The sequence below is a fragment of the Peromyscus maniculatus genome, chromosome 7, assembly GCF_049852395.1.
Source record: "Peromyscus maniculatus bairdii isolate BWxNUB_F1_BW_parent chromosome 7, HU_Pman_BW_mat_3.1, whole genome shotgun sequence".
NCBI classification, from domain to species: domain Eukaryota; kingdom Metazoa; phylum Chordata; class Mammalia; order Rodentia; family Cricetidae; genus Peromyscus; species Peromyscus maniculatus.
Genome location: NC_134858.1, coordinates 54,268,198 through 54,285,280, shown reverse-complemented (window position 1 = coordinate 54,285,280; position 17,083 = coordinate 54,268,198). Strand labels below are relative to the sequence as shown.

The 17,083-nt window shown below is 42.0% G+C and overlaps 1 protein-coding gene across 7 annotated transcripts in view; it reads right to left on the bottom strand.

The window, feature by feature from the left end:
* The window catches only part of Sin3a (SIN3 transcription regulator family member A), a 67,883-nt gene that overhangs the window by 23,758 nt on the left and 27,042 nt on the right, over positions 1-17,083 (bottom strand). For all 7 annotated transcript variants that reach the window (XM_076576355.1, XM_076576359.1, XM_076576354.1 and 4 more), the window contains exons 5-14: positions 16,286-16,568; positions 14,548-14,799; positions 13,504-13,656; positions 13,220-13,378; positions 9,277-9,366; positions 6,011-6,129; positions 5,170-5,380; positions 4,246-4,362; positions 2,213-2,451; positions 691-874 (exon numbers count right to left, since the gene is read on the bottom strand). In XM_076576355.1, coding sequence (XP_076432470.1) covers positions 691-874; positions 2,213-2,451; positions 4,246-4,362; positions 5,170-5,380; positions 6,011-6,129; positions 9,277-9,366; positions 13,220-13,378; positions 13,504-13,656; positions 14,548-14,799; positions 16,286-16,568 — 1,807 coding nt within the window. The remainder of the gene's footprint in view (positions 1-690; positions 875-2,212; positions 2,452-4,245; positions 4,363-5,169; positions 5,381-6,010; positions 6,130-9,276; positions 9,367-13,219; positions 13,379-13,503; positions 13,657-14,547; positions 14,800-16,285; positions 16,569-17,083) is intronic.

Below are 17,083 nucleotides of genomic sequence, written 5' to 3'. Positions count from 1 at the left end.
TAATGAGATCCTATCTCAAAACAGTCAGACAGAGACATGATAATGGATACCCAATCCAAAATACAGGAACTGACCTAACAATTTTTGTCTCTCTTCCAAATATTCATAGGTACTAAAGATTAGTACTTCTAGATACTGAGGACTTAAGAGAATTGCCTTTAAAATTCTAGATTATCATTTACGGAAGATATAAAATATTAGGGTGGAGTTTGTCAAATGGAGGTTAACATGATCAAACATAGACACTTAAGTGAAAAGTTCAGTTAGTATTTTTATTCTTCAAAACTCAGGACAACTTTTGGAAAGCTCCCTACCTCCTAGTACAGGTCATATTCCCTCTGATTCTTGGCTCCTACTACTATTTACACTCTCAGTGAGTGTGCGGAGTGACAGGGATACTGACACTCTTGAAGATGAGGTAGGTAAGAAGGTCTCCATAAACACAAGACATTTGTTGGGAGAAGTGGGGAGCAGAAAGTGTAAACAGAAAGTAGAATGGTAAGTTGGGAAACTAGAGGAAGAACTAAGTGTAACAATGAGTCTTAGGTTTAAAGTGGTAGACCAGGAATCAAAAGCTATGATGGACTCTAGTCATGAAGCAAGAACCAGCAGCTCTCAGTGACTGCAGAGTCAAAGCCAGGCTGAACACAGAGAGCAAAGTTGACAGAGATGTAGAATCACCCAGCTCACCTCATCATAGATGCTTTCAATCTCATTGAGTAAGCTCTTAGACCTCAGGACCTTGGTGTCATTCTGTTTGAAGTTGATGCCCTGGTGATCCAAAGACTTTAAGTAGTACTTCTCATTTTGCTCCCGCCACACCTTGTTAAAGCCTCTCTGAGCTTCTCGCCATTCTTCCTCTTTCATCTTCAACCTTAGCAGGGTGGGAAGAGGTGTGAAGAACAATGTGAGAATTCAGAGGGTTTAGAAATGAGAAATATGCCAGGCTTATTTGATTTGATGAAAACGCGAACCTATGCAAAATCTGGTCAATTGTTGGTACTTGAGTTAATAACCTTGACATTATCTAAATGAGGTTTTTTCCCCTCAAGGGGGCTTGTTTTTCTAGACACGTCTTGCAGTGAAGCCTTGGCCTGGTACACAGACCACACAAGTCTCAAACTTACAGCAATTCTGCCTTCCACCTCCCCAATGCTGACATTATAGGCACAAGCAACCACATCTGGCTTCTTTCTGTGAGAATTCTGGAAATTGAATGGAAGGCAGGTTTGGTGGTGCACACCTTTAATCCCAGCCCGTGGGAAACAGAGGCAGGTGGATCTTTGTGAAATCAAGGCCAGCCTGGTCTCGAGAAACAGTTCCAGGACAACCAGGTCTACACAGAGAAAGCCTGTCTTGGAAGGAAGAAAGAAAAAAAAAAAAAAAAAGAGGTTTTTATGAAGGAGCATGGAGCTGTTTCTGAGACAAGGCCTCACTTTGAAGCATTGGATGACTTGGAGACCAGGCTAACATCAAATTTACAGCAATCTTCCTGCCTCTGCCTCCCTAGTGTGAAGACTATAATAAGCATGAGCTACTACATCTGGCTTTGATGAGGATTCTTCAAAAGTGAGTTCTCCTTGGCCAACTAAAGCAACACTGAACTTGCTTCTCTGTCATGACTTAGAATGTTTACTGAGCTAATGGAAATGCAAAATCCAAAAGAGGGCATTTAGTGACGAGGAAGATCGCAAGTTCAAAGACAGTCTGGACAATATGAAAACTTATTCCAAAACAAAACACAAACACACACACACACACACACACACACACACACACACACACACACACACGTTGGGATATGGTAAAGCATTTGCCTACCAAGCATGTTATACAAATGGTCCAAAGTGCAATCTACTGAGAAACAAAAACTAAAACCCAACCCTCAAATATAAATTCAAAGCACCCTATCATACACTAACTCACTTTTCTCTAAGGCACAGGGAATTGAACTCAGGGACTTATGCATGTTACACAAGCACTCTACTACTGAAGTACATCTCTAGTCCTTCAACCGTTTCCTGTCAGAATTTGTTCTATTTGGTATATAAAACCCTATTTAAGTTCCCCCATTCTACTCTGTCCCCAAAGGCTAACCAACAAGAAAAGAGAGAACTGGAGTTCTGATAAGATAACCATGTGGAAAATCAAAGCCCTATTTAATCAGATACTGAACCTGTCACAAAGCATGTAAAAGCCAGAAGATACAGACCTTTTGAGGACAATTGGAACAGCAATGGAGGGATTCTTCCTCAGACCATCGATGATATCAGCTGCTTTATCAGCATATATCCTCTGGAGTGCTTTTCGATGAATAACTTCTGATGTGCCTCCAAGGGTGTTATCCAAGCGAAATTTGGCTTGTTCCTCAGCAGACAAGCGGGAAAGTTTTTTCTGTATTGCTTCCAGAACCCGGATTGTTGCCAGATTGGTCTCTAAAACTACATCAAGCTTAAAACAAAAAAAGAACAAAAGAGGGTGCTCAGGCCCGAAACCAGAACACAGCAGAGCTGGGAGAATAAGGAGGAGAGCCATGTAAGACTCTTTGTAAAATATCAACAATGGCACCTACTACTTTCATAAGGTTGGTTTCTGGAAGAAATGCCATAGACATAAGTCATAAAGCACATAAATTGATTAGCAGTCATCACTCCTATCAAAACTCCTACCACATACTGTTTAGCACTGCTGACCACAGGGGCCTAAGAGGAGGCTATTATACTGATCCATTTCCTTACACTTTTGTTTATACCGAGACAAAGTCTTACTATGGGTGACCTGGAACTTGCTATATGGACCCAACTGGCCTTCAATTTGTGGCAAGTTTTTGCCTCTGCTACCTAAAGGCTGGGATTACAAATGTGAGCCACTATGTCTGGCCTGTGAACTTCTCTTCAATTGCAGAAAACCATTACCTACAGTAAGAATACAATCCAAAAAGACAGTTGTGAGATTAAAGAGTTTAGGGTTTAGGAGGGTACTAACTTAAATAGGTCTGAAACATTTGAATATTAAGTTAGTGCTTCACACCCAATGGCAACAAATTCAGGATTATCCTTTACTTTTGAAACATCGAACCATGTAGCCCAGACTGGTGTCCAACTTATGATGCAGCTGACAATGACCATAAATTCTTAAATCCTTCTGCCTTCCCCGCCCAGGGATTATAGGTATACTCCATTGCCTTCGGCTAAAAATGTTCTTCAGCTTGATTAAAAACTTCCCATAGAAGCCAGATGTGATGGTGCACACGTTCATCCCAGCACTCAGGAGGCAGAGGCAGGTGGATCTCTGAGTTCAAGGCCAGCCTAGTCTACAGAGAGTTCTAGGACAGCCAGAAATATCCAGAGAAACCCTTTCTCGCTATATAAATAAATAAAAATAAAAAAATAGTAATAAATTAAGAAAAAAAATCTTCCTATAGAAATTAACACTTAATACAATTTATTTTTCTGTAATGACTGACCAGGCCATTAATTCTAGGGGTGTGGTGGTTGGAATGAGGATGGCCCCAATAGGCTCATATATTTAATACTTAATCCCTGGTTGTGAAACTGTGTGGGAAAAGTAAGGAGGCATGGTTTTATTAGAGGTGTATCACTAGGGGGTGGACCTCTAGGTTTCAAAAGACTAGTATGATTCTCAATGTCTTCTCTCTGCCTCCTGGTTATGGACCAAGATGTGAGCTCCTAGCTATTCCTTCCCTCTACTACATGGACTCTCACACTCTGCATTTAAACCAAGTTAAACTCTAAGTTGTCTTGGTCATAGCATTTTATCACAGTGATAGAACCTAACTAAGATGGAGAAAAGACAGCAATCACCAGTCAGTGGGGAGACCGCATATGAATCTTCTGAAGACGGAATTCTGGCAGAGTTACGTTGGCAGGAGATCTCTCCCACTGATTGAAGCAGCAGACCGGTCAACTCAGTGTACTCAATAAGCTAAGTCAGATACATACATGCAAAATACAACTGACTCTCTTAGGTGTAAATGTCATCGAAATAGTGGAGATTTCTGATCTTAGTTTCAGAAATTCCGTTCCTGCAATAGGAGATCTCTACCAGCTGATTCATCCATTCGAGATTTCTCATCCCAGCAACCACCTTTACAATGTAAGTCTTACTAGGGTCAGCTCTCTTTTTTATTTTTCTTTTTTTAAGCTAACTCATACATAGTATTTAAATACCCCTTAATTTCACATCGTCCTTGTGCCCCAAACTTCAAATCACAAAGGAGGATACCTCAAATCGTTCATCTTCACAACGATAAATATGTTCTTCATACTGAGTCTTCTTGGAACTAACAAAAGTGGAGTCTTCAGACCATGATGGGAAGGAAACCCAGGTATCATTTAAAACCTTTGGGTAGTAAAAGAGGAGGAAGAAAAGCTTGTAAAAACTTACTGGTAATTAAGTATTCTCAATAAAAAGACAATGCTACAGAGAGGAAAAAACATTTGGTAAGTGTCCTGGCTAGTTTTATGTCAACTTGACAAAAGCTAGAGTTATCTGAAAGGAGGGACCCTCAGTTGAGATATTGCCTCCATAAAGTCTGGCTGTGGGGCATCTTCTTAATTAGTTATTGATGGAGAGGGCCCAGGCCATTGTGGATGGTTCCATCCCTGGGATGCTGGTCCTGGGTTCTATAAGAAAGCAAGCTGAGCAAGTCATGAGGAACAAGCCAGTAAGCAGCACTCCTCCATGGCCTCTGCATCAGCTCCTGCCTCCAAATTCCAGCCCTGTGTGAGTTCCTATCCTGACTTCTTTCAGTGATGAACAATGATATGGAAGCATAAGCCAAATAGACTCTTCCCACCCCCCACCAAGTTGCTTTGGTCATGGTGTTACAGCAGAGCAATAGAAAACCAAACTAAGACAGTTTATAAAGCATAGAGTAAGGGAAATTTTGGCCTTTCTTATAAGAGGATTGATCATATAAATAAGGACACTTGCCACCAAACCCGAGCACCTGAGTTTGATCCTTGGAACCCACGTGGTAGCAGGAGAGAAGCAACTGACAAGTTGTCTCCGATCTCTACAAGCAGACCACAGCTTACATGCATATACACGTATGACATAAATAAACGAAAACTTTAAAAAAATCCTGGCCCTGGTCCTATCACTACCCTCTTTGGAAGAAGCTGAAGAACCAAGGCTGACTCTTACCTCTTTACACAGAGGAGTCCGTCCTGTACACTTGGGCTGCTGGTAACTTTTTGGTAGGGCTCGGTAGCTAGAGCCCAGTCGTTTACAAGAAGCATAGTCTATCTCCATGGCAATGCCTTCTGTAGCTCGTTCCTTTGGAAAGCTTTCCAGATGTACAGACTCCTTATAACCCAGGAAGTTTTTAAACCAATTAAACAATTCAGGAAATTTCCTAAGAATTAAACCAAAAGCTGGTAAGCAATTCAAGGCAAGATGCAGTTATTATGAGGAACAACATTACAATTCATGGTTGGGTCACAACTCGGCTACCACAGACACTTATTTTCTACCTGAGAGGCATCCTTTAACCAGTTAGGTTCCATTTTCCTTATATAATGCTCTCCAACAAGACAATAAGAAACTAAGAAGCCATTCTTTGGCTCAAGAATATTGTTTCATTATTCATATAATCCTCAGGATGGAAATGCAATCAAGATTCCACAGCCCTGGGAGATCAGTGTCTATAAATATTAGTGCTGGTCAGACAGTCAAGAGACCATGAGTGCACCACCATAGCTGATACATTGTGAACACTTTTTTTTTTGAGACAGGCGCTCTCTATGTAACCCAGGCCATTCAGAACTCACCTGCCTCTGCCTCCCTGGTACTGGGATTAAAGACATGTGCTACCACACCAAGTTCTACCTGTTTTCCCATCCTGACGCTATACGAGAAGACTCCCAAGGCCCTCCTGACACTGTCACCTGTGACAACTACTCAACTACCTTTGTCTATAATTTACCCTACAATCTCTGCATCGTCACAGCCCAAGTACTAGGGCTACACTCCTCATTTCACTTACCCCAGAAAAGGAGAGACTAGTTGTACAAGCTCAGCTCGAGAGATCACCTCCTGGTTAAAGATAACAAGACAGCGCAGAAAGTTTTCATAGGCCTCGGCACTCCGAAGAGCCTTTCGGACCTTATGGAAACGAGAAGAAAAACGGTTACAAGGAGACTCAGGGTCATTAATTTTTTTTTTTTTTTTTTTTTTTTTTTTGAGACAGGCTTTCTCTATGTAGCTTTGGCACCTTTCCTAGAACTCACTCTGTAGCCTGGGCTGGCTCTACCTCCCAAGTGCTGGGATTAAAGGCCTGTGCCACCACCACCCAGTCCAATATTTTTTAATAGGGTAAATTTAATCTGATATTTACTAAGGATCACTGTTATTTCGTTTAAATACGATCAAAGAAACCACCTTAAAAAGAAAAAACTAATAGCCAGGTGGTGGTGGCGCAAGCCTCTAATCCCAGCACTTGGGAGGCAAAGCCAGGTGGATCTCTGTGAGTTGAGGCCAGCCTGGGCTACAGAGCAAGATCTAGGATAGGCACCAAAGCTACACAGAGAAACCCTGTCTCAGGGTGGAACAAATACACAGACCCTGCAGGTGATGGAACTACGGATGCTGGATTTTAAAGCACAAAGGATCATTTTACCAGTCTCTTTTGTTTTACATGCACTTAAAATTTTCTATAAAACATGGATCATGCATTACACCTTCTCATATGCTTGCTACTCCAGACTGTCAGTTACCTAAGCTTCTGTAGCCCATCTTAATAGATATTTACAGGACTCTTTGTCGACACTGTTTGCATATCCTTGTTCCTAAACTCTTGGTTGTTTTGTGTCAGGCACGATGTCATGTAGCAAAGGCAGACCTTGAACTTGCTATATGTAACTAAGGACAGTCTTTAAACTCTGATCTTCCTCCTGAATGTTTGGAATCGCAGCACTCTTGAGGCAGAGGCAGCAGGCATCGCACCAAAAAACAAAACGGGCTGAGAAGGGGCTAGAAAGATGGCTTAGTGGTTAAAAGTGCTTCCCATTCTTTCAGAGGACCCAGGGTTGGGTGCCAACAAACATGAAGTAGTTCATAACCACACCTACATACACATGGCATATAGGAGTTCATAAAGGCACTCATACATATACCTAATAATTAAATCTTAAACCAACAACAGCCTGAGGACATGGCTCAAATAGAGTTTGGATTCCCAGCACCCACATAAAACACTAAGGCACAGCAGTACAAACTGTAATCCCAGCTCCCAAGAAGTCGAGAAAGGAAGACCCCTGAGGCTTACAGACAAGCCAGTGTAGCCAATTAGTGAGCTCTAGGTTCAATGAGTCCTTTTCTTCAAAAAAAGGTAGAGAAGAAACTGAAGATGATATCCAGCATTGACCTCTGACCTCCACACATAAATATGCACACACCTAGACCTAGACAGACACCAACATTCACATTCATATATTCTCTCTCTCTCTCTCTCTCTCTCTCTCTCTCTCTCCCTCCCTCCCTCCCTCCCTCCCTCCCTCCCTCCCTCTCTCCCTCTCTCCCTCACACACACATACACACACTCAGGCTATTATCCTATTATAGAATTGAAAACTAACATTTTAAAGTCTCAAAAATGTAAACCATTTAGCAGCTGACAGAAAGCTAAGGCAGCTGTTAGCAGTGTGGACCTGCAGGCCCAGGACTTATCAACAGGCCTGACTGTATGTTCAGATTGCCTCCTCCTATGTAGAAGGAGGCACAGAACATGCTCTACACAGATTAGACTGGAATTCACAGATGTATAATGCTCTGATATGAAAGGCTTTTTATTTAAAAAAAAAAAAAATGTTTGAGGCAGGATTTCACTGTATAGCCTAGGCTGGCTGATAACGTGTGGTAAGTCTCCTGCCTTTGTCTCTCACGTGCTGGGATTACAAGTGTACACCACTACAATTAACTTCTGAAATAGGAACTTTTAATGCTATAGATTAAAGAAGATTACACTTTTTGTACTATATGCCAGTTGTTTGCTTTAAATTTATCAGCTTTAAAACCTATGAAAAAGTAGAAAGACGTCTAACGGACCCTAATCAAAGTCACTCCACCTAGATGATAAACACATTGTAAATTTTGTGGCATCCATTAACCATTTTTTTCTTCCAATTAATTTAAAAGAAACGTCAAGATAGTCATTATATACATACTTTTAATTATATGTATGTACATATGCATACACATACCTACAAAAATGTACTCCTAATACCATTATCCTTCATAAGGCGAGCTCCTCAAGGCACAGAGACAGACAGACATCTGGAGCTATCATTAATGCAGCCATTAAATAATTTGTTTTCTGTAAACACCCAGAGATACAAGATAGGATCCTGGGAGAGGCCTATCAGCTGCCCACTTGGACTGATGGAAACTGCTTGCTAATCATCAACTCGGCTCCAAAGACAGAATCCAACACACAAGTACAGTCAAACTAAAATAGCATTCATGGTGTCCACCAGAAATTTCAATTCTTAGCTTTTGCATAAAAACACCTACAGATCTTTGAAAACATTCAAATAGTCAAGAATTCTCAATCTAGGCATGGTAGTGTATGTCTACAGCCTATCTAGGAAGTAGAGGAAGAACAGTAGTAGTTAAAAGTCATCCTTGGTTTCAGAGCAAGTTTGAGGCAAATCTGGGTGACAAGAGCCTGTCTCAAAACATGCCAAATGGAAGTCTCACTCCTATAACCCCCCGGAAGTGTCAGAACCCCTGGATTACAGGTCACCTAAGGCACTGCAGATCCAATGCAGAGAAGATGCCTAGTATCTAAGGCACTGAGCTCCATGACTAGTACCCCTAATAAAAGAAAACAAGGGCATGGGAGCATATACCCTTATTCTTAGCACTAGGGAGGCAAAGGCAGCCATAATTCTATGAATTTGAGGTCATCCTGTTCTACACAGTAAGTCCCAGGCCAGCTAAGGCTACATAGAGAGATGTAGTAAGATGCCTCCCAAAAAAAAGATAAAAGAAATAAAGAACTATAGGTGGGCTACATGTGGTGGCACTTGGGTGGCCAAAGAAGGATCAGGAACTGAAGGCCAACCTAGGCTACAAGGTGAGTTCAAGACCAACCTAGTTACATACAGAAAGATTCTGCCCTCAAACAAAACAAACCCAAAGGATTAAATAAAAACAATGCCAAAAAATCTTAATCAGTTGACACTTTTGAAACAAAACCTTGGGGATTAGATGATTGTCCTTAACTAACATCATATGTTACCCATTACTCACCTTATCAAAAAATAATGACTCAGTCCCAACACCATGCTTGCTGGCATCTGCCATTGAAGACTCCTTTAGACTCAGCAGTTTGGGTTTTTTCTGGAATTAAAAAAAGAAATACAGAAAACAAAAACAAACACCACAGAATGAATTTAATTTTGCTAAAATGGTTCTACTACTGCTAATAACTTAGAACAAAGGAGAATTCAGTCACAAATTTCTATCACAACCTTTTCTTCTACTTTAGTTTCCTTGACAATTTCTTTCTTCATCCAAGGCTTACAGATCACTCTACTCACAGATGTCCCCTCCTGTGACCAAAGTTTAGAATTAGCTTCCTTCCCTTTTAATGCTGCCTTTAATCTCACGATATTCCTGCCTCTGCTCCTTTCAGAAAATCCTACTGGCATTTACGAGCATAACTTAAGCCTGGCTTGTGAAGGTCAGAGATAAGTTTAAAGATTCTATTGGAGCCATCTGCTGTTCTAAGTAAGACTTTGTGGTTCTGGACGGCTGAGGCTGAAGAATCAGCGGTGATTAAAAGACCAGCACCAGCCAGGCATGGTGATGCACACCTTTAATCCCAGCACCTGTGAAGCAGAGGCAGGTGGATCTCTGCAAGTTTGAGGGCAGCCTGGTCTACAAAGAAAGTTCCAGGATAGCCAGGGCTATAGAGAGAAACTCTGTCTAGGAAAAAAAAAAGGGGGGGGGGGGAGAAAGAGGGAGAGGGAGAAAGGGAAAGAGGGAGAGAAGAGAGCCCCCAGCACTGTTAAAGTGAAACCTCTGCATCGCGGGCACAGCTGACGCTGAGCAGCTGAGCTGAGAAAGGAGTGGCAATTAAGAAGAGACCATCACTGAGGTGGCATCTTCTGGGAAGTGTTCTCTGAGAGCACACAAAACCTGCCAGAGGTGGCCAAGGTCATACCTCGAAGTGGCAGTCAAACTTGGTCATGTGTAAGTCTCCCAGGTGTTACTAGTTTTGAAGGCATGAAAGAGCCATAGCGAGCAGCTGAGGCTTGGTACTGGAAGAGGCAAGGAAAAACCACTGGTGAAGAAGGTGCAGCTGAGGAGCAACTGAAGCCCCAAGGAAGGAGTCAAGCAGGGAAAGTTGAGGTTGGCAGCATGAAGCGCCCGGAGAGGCTATTGGTGAAAGGGCAGCCTGGTTTCATTACAAGACCCAAGCACTCTGGAGGTGCGAGGGCCATGGGAGGACTGCTAAGACCAGCAGCAGTGGAGTGGAGCCAGCCTGAGTCCAGAGGACAACCCGTGTGCGCAGCAGCAGTGGTCGGAGCCAGAAGACTGTAAGTGGATCTCAGACACTGGATACACTTATTTAAGCAGCTAGTTTGGTTGCCTTTATTCAGACTGTGACTGTGCCCTGGTCGTTCCCTCTTAAAGAAAGGATTTAGCTCATTTTTGATTTTACAGGAGCCCATAATGGAGAGACTCTGAACTTTTAAGGAGATTTCAGGTTTTTAAGAGACTGAATATTTTAAAAAGACTGAACTTTTGATGTGTTTGAATTTGTAGAGACTGTGGGACTTTCAAAGTTATTTATGTTTTATTATATTCTGATACTAATATTAATAAACCATTTTGGGGACAAATGAAAAAGAAAAGGTTCTACTTGAAAAATGATGTGTTTTTGTGTCAAAGTGACAAAGGGTCAGTTGTGCTAGCCAGTTTCATGTCAACTTGACACAAGCGGGAGTCATGTGAGAGGAGGGACCTCTAGGATCAGGCTGTAGGCAGGTGTAGGGCATTTCTTGATTAGTGAAGTCGGAGGGTGCACCCCATACCTTGTGGGCTCCATCAAGCAGGCTTAGCAAGTCACAAGAACCTGTAACACTACTCCTGACCTCTGCATCAGCTCCTGTTTTCCAGGTTCCTGCTCACTTCCTTCCATCATGAACAATGATGTGGAAATGTAAACAAAATAAACCCTTTCTCCCCCAGCTACTTCTGGCCAGTATTTTATCATGGCAGTAATCACACTAACCAAAACACTTTCCCAGAGCCAGAAGTATCTTTATTAAGATCTAATACCACACTAACGGCTTCCAGGCTGGCATAAACTATCTGGAGTTTAAAAAAAAATTTTTAACCTACACTACTACTTCAACTTAAAAATTCATAGAAAAAAAAGTAATTAGTTCATTGTCTAGTAGACAGCATAGCCATTCCCACTAATACTGTTACTCTGTGGGTTTTGAGTATTACTCTGTTGCCCTGGCTGACCTCAAACTCAAGAGGCCCAGCTGCTCCTTTGCTGCCCGGCCCACCTCAGTGCTGACAGTACAGGTGTCGCTACAACACTAATCAGACTAATTTCAAATTGAAAGCCAGGCCGTGGTGACAAACACCTTTAAATCACAGTGCTTGGGAGGTAAGAGGCAGGCGGATCTCTGTGAGTTCAAAGCCAGCCTGGTCTACAAAGCCAAGGCTAAGTCACAATTATAGGACAGCCAAGGCTATACAGAAAAATCTTGTATCGAAAAATTGACTTTTAAAACTTCTCCACTACATACCTGTGAGGAAACTATACCAACCCTGAGCAGCTCCTGTCTCTCTGGGGTGTCAGAACTAGCATTAACATACTGTTTCTACCTGTGGGTTACCAGGTGTAAAGGAAACAGACCTGAGAGCTCTTAGATTTGCTGACTCTTGCAATCCACGGAACTTTCTGAAGTTAAAAAACAAGCACCACGCCATTACTCCACTCAACCTGACTCCAGAACTGAAGAAAAACCACTGCAAGCACCAAAGCAACCTTTCAGAAGGCACCAGCCCTTGGACCCCCGGACACCCACCCCCTTCCACTGTCTTCCCTTCTTTAACCAAGTTCAATAGACACCTATACTCGATTCCCAGAGACGTTCAACCCTGAATATATTCAGCTTCCTTCTTATCACAGACACACTCAGAGCAAGCGGGCTTTCTACTGACAGACCATCAGTGTCTACTTAATGTGAGTTACCAACAGCATCTTAAGACTGCCCACTGCTACAGCCCAGATTGCTTTCCTTGAAGACTAAGGTAATATAAGGAAGATCTGTCAACCCAAAAAGAACCAGGGGTAGGAGAGACCTCTAGCCAGTGACTGAACAAAGCCTCTGTATCACAGGGGCACTACGCTCACAAGAGTTGAGTTTCCTCAGAGACCATTCATTTATTTATGATGTATCAGTTTAAAAGTATTCTTCCTGTAACACAAGGTAAGTTTAACACATCAAATCATGAGAAAAATTCAGAAGTCTCGGTAATGAAGTAAGAGCCAAAGCTCATAGAGCAAAGAGGAGAGAACACAGGAAAACACACACTGACCCACACAGTGAGTGCAGAGAGAACACAGGAAAACACACACTGAACCACGTAGTGAGTGCAGAGAGAACACAGGAAAACACACAAACACACACTGACTCACACAGTGAGTGCCGAGAGAACACAGGAAAACACACAAACACACACTGACTCACACAGTGAGTGCCGAGAGAACACAGGAAAACACACACACAAACACACAGTGACCCACACAGTGAGTGCAGAGAGAACCCAGGAAAACATACAGTGACCCACACAGTGAGTGCAGAGAGAACACAGGAAAACACACACTGACCCACACAGTGAGTGCAGAGAGAACCCAGGAAAACACACAAACACACACTGACCCACACAGTGAGTGCAGAGAGAACCCAGGAAAACACACAGTGACCCACACAGTGAGTGCAGAGAGAACCCAGGAAAACACACAGTGACCCACACAGTGAGTGCAGAGAGAACACAGGAAAACACACAGTGACCCACACAGTGAGTGCAGAGAGAACCCAGGAAAACACACACACACACACACACACACACACAGTGAGTGCTCTTCCTGCCTGCCTTGGCAAAGCTGCTAAGCAGCTCTGTGGGGTCTCTGTGACCTATGCTAACTTGCTCTGTCTACTCTCACCTTCACTGGTGGTGTGGCTCCTGTTCCAGAGTGTCTGCGGATCTGGCAACCATTCTGGCTGGGCCTCTGTGGCTTGTTGTTCAGCTGGGGCTTCTTCACAGTGCCTCCATGATCATTTCTCACAGAATCAACCTTCTCAGCAGTTGTTTTGCTTAAAAGCTGATTAAGACATACAAGATATCAGTACTCTAATCAGAGTGTCATCTAAAAAGTCCCCTGTAACTGTAGCTTTCAAACTTACGATGACAACCTTAAATAATGTAGTTTGTCTAACTGAAACTTACCACCGAGCTGTTGGCGTCCGGCAAGAACTGTCCAAACTCAGATAACAGATCCTCCTGGTTTTTGAAGAGACGAGCCACCTGGGCATACACTTCCTGCTCAGTTAAAGCTGGAGTATAGTTTCCTCCAGCTTCCTTGGCATTCCGCTGTTCTTTCTGAAGAATGACAGAAGGGGACAGATGATACATACTAAGGGAGCTACTCTTCTGAATCCTACAACACACACAACAATTATTTTCTGAAATGTTTGGTATGGCTAAAGTATGTTATCTACTTAAAATACATTAAAGGAAGTATTTAATTACTGTTTTGAGAGTCTTTTGAGAAGACGATGCTGAATGACAGGTATTTATAAAACTAAGAACATGTGAATGTTCCTTTAATTAATCTGATAAAACACAAAACATTAGAAAACTTTGTGCATGTTCTCTTGTAAAGTAATCATGATACACAAATTACCCTCAGAAACTTCCACTATGAAACAAGCATCATCTTAATAAGCTAGTGACCTTAAAAACTCCTGACAAGATGTTACAGGGCAAGCCAAGCAGGCAAGTAAACCTGGCTTCACAAACACACATTACATTCTTTTTTTTTTTTTTTTTAAAGATTTATTTATTTATCATGTATACAGTGTTCTGTTTGTATGTATGTCTGCAGACCAGAAGAGGGCACCAGATCTCATTACAGATGGTTGTGAGGCACCATGTGGGTGCTGGGAATTGAACTCGGGACCTCTGGAAGAGCATTCAGTACTCTTAACCTCTGAGTCATCTCTCCAGCCCCACACATTACATTCTAACCAGTTAATATTCTCAATAAGAACTCCTGGGCACAATGGATACTGTAGCTTTTCCAGATTAGATACTCTGAAGCTGGTAGTTATGTAAGCCCAGTCTAATTTGACCACGACAAAAACAAACATTTTTGAGCTGGGTGTGCTGGCAACTGGCACCCCATTTACTCAGGAGGCTGAGGCAAGAGGATCACCAGAGCCCAGGATCATAAGACCTGCTTAAAAAGGGATAAACGAGTAACCCTCTTACCTGGTATGTGTGTAAAATCTCCAAAAATGCTTTGTAGATGTCTGGTTGCCCCTGGAACCTGTTCTTGATCTTATTAACGTAGTTGATGGCATGATTGAACTCCACAGGCTGATTGTTCTGCAAAGACGGGGCCGTTCCCAACGAGATTGTCACTGGTGTGTGAGGCTGGACCGGTGGGGAACGTGGGGACGCATACGGTGGGAGCGGGGGAGTCTGCTGACTGGCTGGAGTATGTGCTTGTAGTTGGGAAGGCTAAAAAGAAAAAAGTCTTTATTTTCCTCCAGAGCACAGGTGGTATGACACTGGGGAAGAAAATTCAAACCCAAAAAAACAAAACAAAAACCCAAAGTATCTGATCAACCCATATCCTTTATTTACTCATTTAAGCCATTAAGTACTACTTCCAAGTCAAGTTATTTTGGTTCAATTCAAATCATATATATACAACAGGATAGGAGAAAGTTCTCACATTCTGACACTATCTCAACATCAAATTTCCTAAATACAACTTCAAAAGAGGAGCCATTCTAATTATAGGGATAAATTTTTCATATGCAATTTTTAAGCTTAACAGGTGCAAATTAAAAAAAAACAAAAACGAACTCATCCTACATATATATATATATATATATATATATATATATATATATATATATATATATTTTGGTTTTTCGAGACAGGGTTTTTTCTCTGTGTAGCTTTGGAGCCTGTCTTGGAACTCGCTTTGTAGACCAGGCTGGCTTCGAACTCACAGAGATCCGCCTGCCTCTGCCTCCCGAGTGCTGGGATTAAAGGCGTGTGCCACCACAGCCAGGCTCATCCTACAGTTTTTTAATGTCAAGAATAACAACTCCATTTTTCCTGTAATCCAAAATGATGTTTCTAGACCAGCTCTGTTCAATAGGACAGAAATGATAGAATCTTCTTTCTTTCTTTTTTTTTTTAGAATCTTCTTTCTTTGTGCCATTAGATACAAGAGCCACCAGCTACATGGTGATTCTTGAGAACATGAAATTTGGCTAGTACAACTAAAACGTTGAATTTGCTTGAACTAAAATTTAATCCTATGCAGCTAGCAACTATTCTAACACATCTAGATCAAGAATATCTTCCACTTATTGTAGTTATCAGGTGATCTGGCAAACGGAGTAACTTGATTGTGTTTTTTTTTAGACAGTATTTTATACAACTTGGGATATCCTCAAATTCCTTATCCTCCTGCCTCCACCTTCCACGTACTTAAATTGACAGAGATGTCATCATGCCCAGCTCTGCAACGATGTAAATGACAATCATGTGAGTAAGAGTCTAATTTTACCATGAGAAAAACAATCACTTCTGAGCTAGGTGTGTTGGCAGCACCTACAGTGCCAGTTACTCAGGACCATCAAAGCCCAGGATTATTAGACCAGCCTGAGCAACATAGAAAACCCAAGTCACAAAACAAAGCAAACCACACACACACACCCTTTTCCTACTTGTGGTGTCAAAGGACTACTACAAAGCCAGGTCAGAGGCTAGTTAAACAGAAGCTGAGGACAGGGTCCTACAATCTGTTGGCATGACGACTTAGGTGAGTATCTAAATAATGCAGTATATAAACATGAACCATGGATTGGGGTGAGATGTCAACATCTTCTCTGATGACATCGTGGTTGCAACTTATATATCTGAGTCTCACATAGGGGAATGTCTGAGAAGTACTTTCTAGGGGATTCAGTGTCTGCCCACAACTCACCTTGCTGACTTTGGCAGGTGTGGGCTGAGGAGCTGGCTGAGCAGGAGCTGGAGCTGACTGGGCTGAAGGTTGGGAAGGATGTGGAGGTGGTGGCTGAGGCTGGGGCTGGATGCCATGGGTGGGGATCTGATGAACCTGCCCAGGAGTTGTCACGTTCACCATGTCATTAGTCTGCACCTCAATTTTGTAGCCAGGAGGCAAGAAGGTATTGAAGCCCATGATCAGATCAGGATGGCCTTTAAATAACTGGGATACACGGCTAATCACGCCTGGAGTATCAATGCTGACAAAAACAAAGAGGAAAATGATGAAAGGCAAGCGTGACAAAAAAAAAAATCTAGAGGAAAACTAACTTCTCACTATGTTTCCTCAAAACAGAAAGCCTAATAATCAAGGCCAAAGAATTCAAATTCCAAAGCCATTTAGCTTTAGAGCGATAGGCTTGGTCACTGTTTTTTATTCATGGCAACAAGTCTATCAAGGAGTTGCACAGACAGTACACCTGAAACTGTAATTCCCAAGCCAGACCCAACCTTTAACATACCAGTATGAATTGTAATGGGCTTGTGTCCTGTGAGCCATGCCAGAGAATCAGGGCATCTTACAACAATTACAATAAAAATCAAGCATCCTAAAAATTTACCAGTGTTACTTCCCTGACTGAAATAAACACCAAGGTAGATTTTAGTTAAAATTTACTGGTACAGATTAAGTTAAAAAAAAAAAAAAAAAAAAAAAAGCCTAAGTGCTCTATAATTTCCATCATAAAACCAAAATACAGTGATACATAGCTGTAGG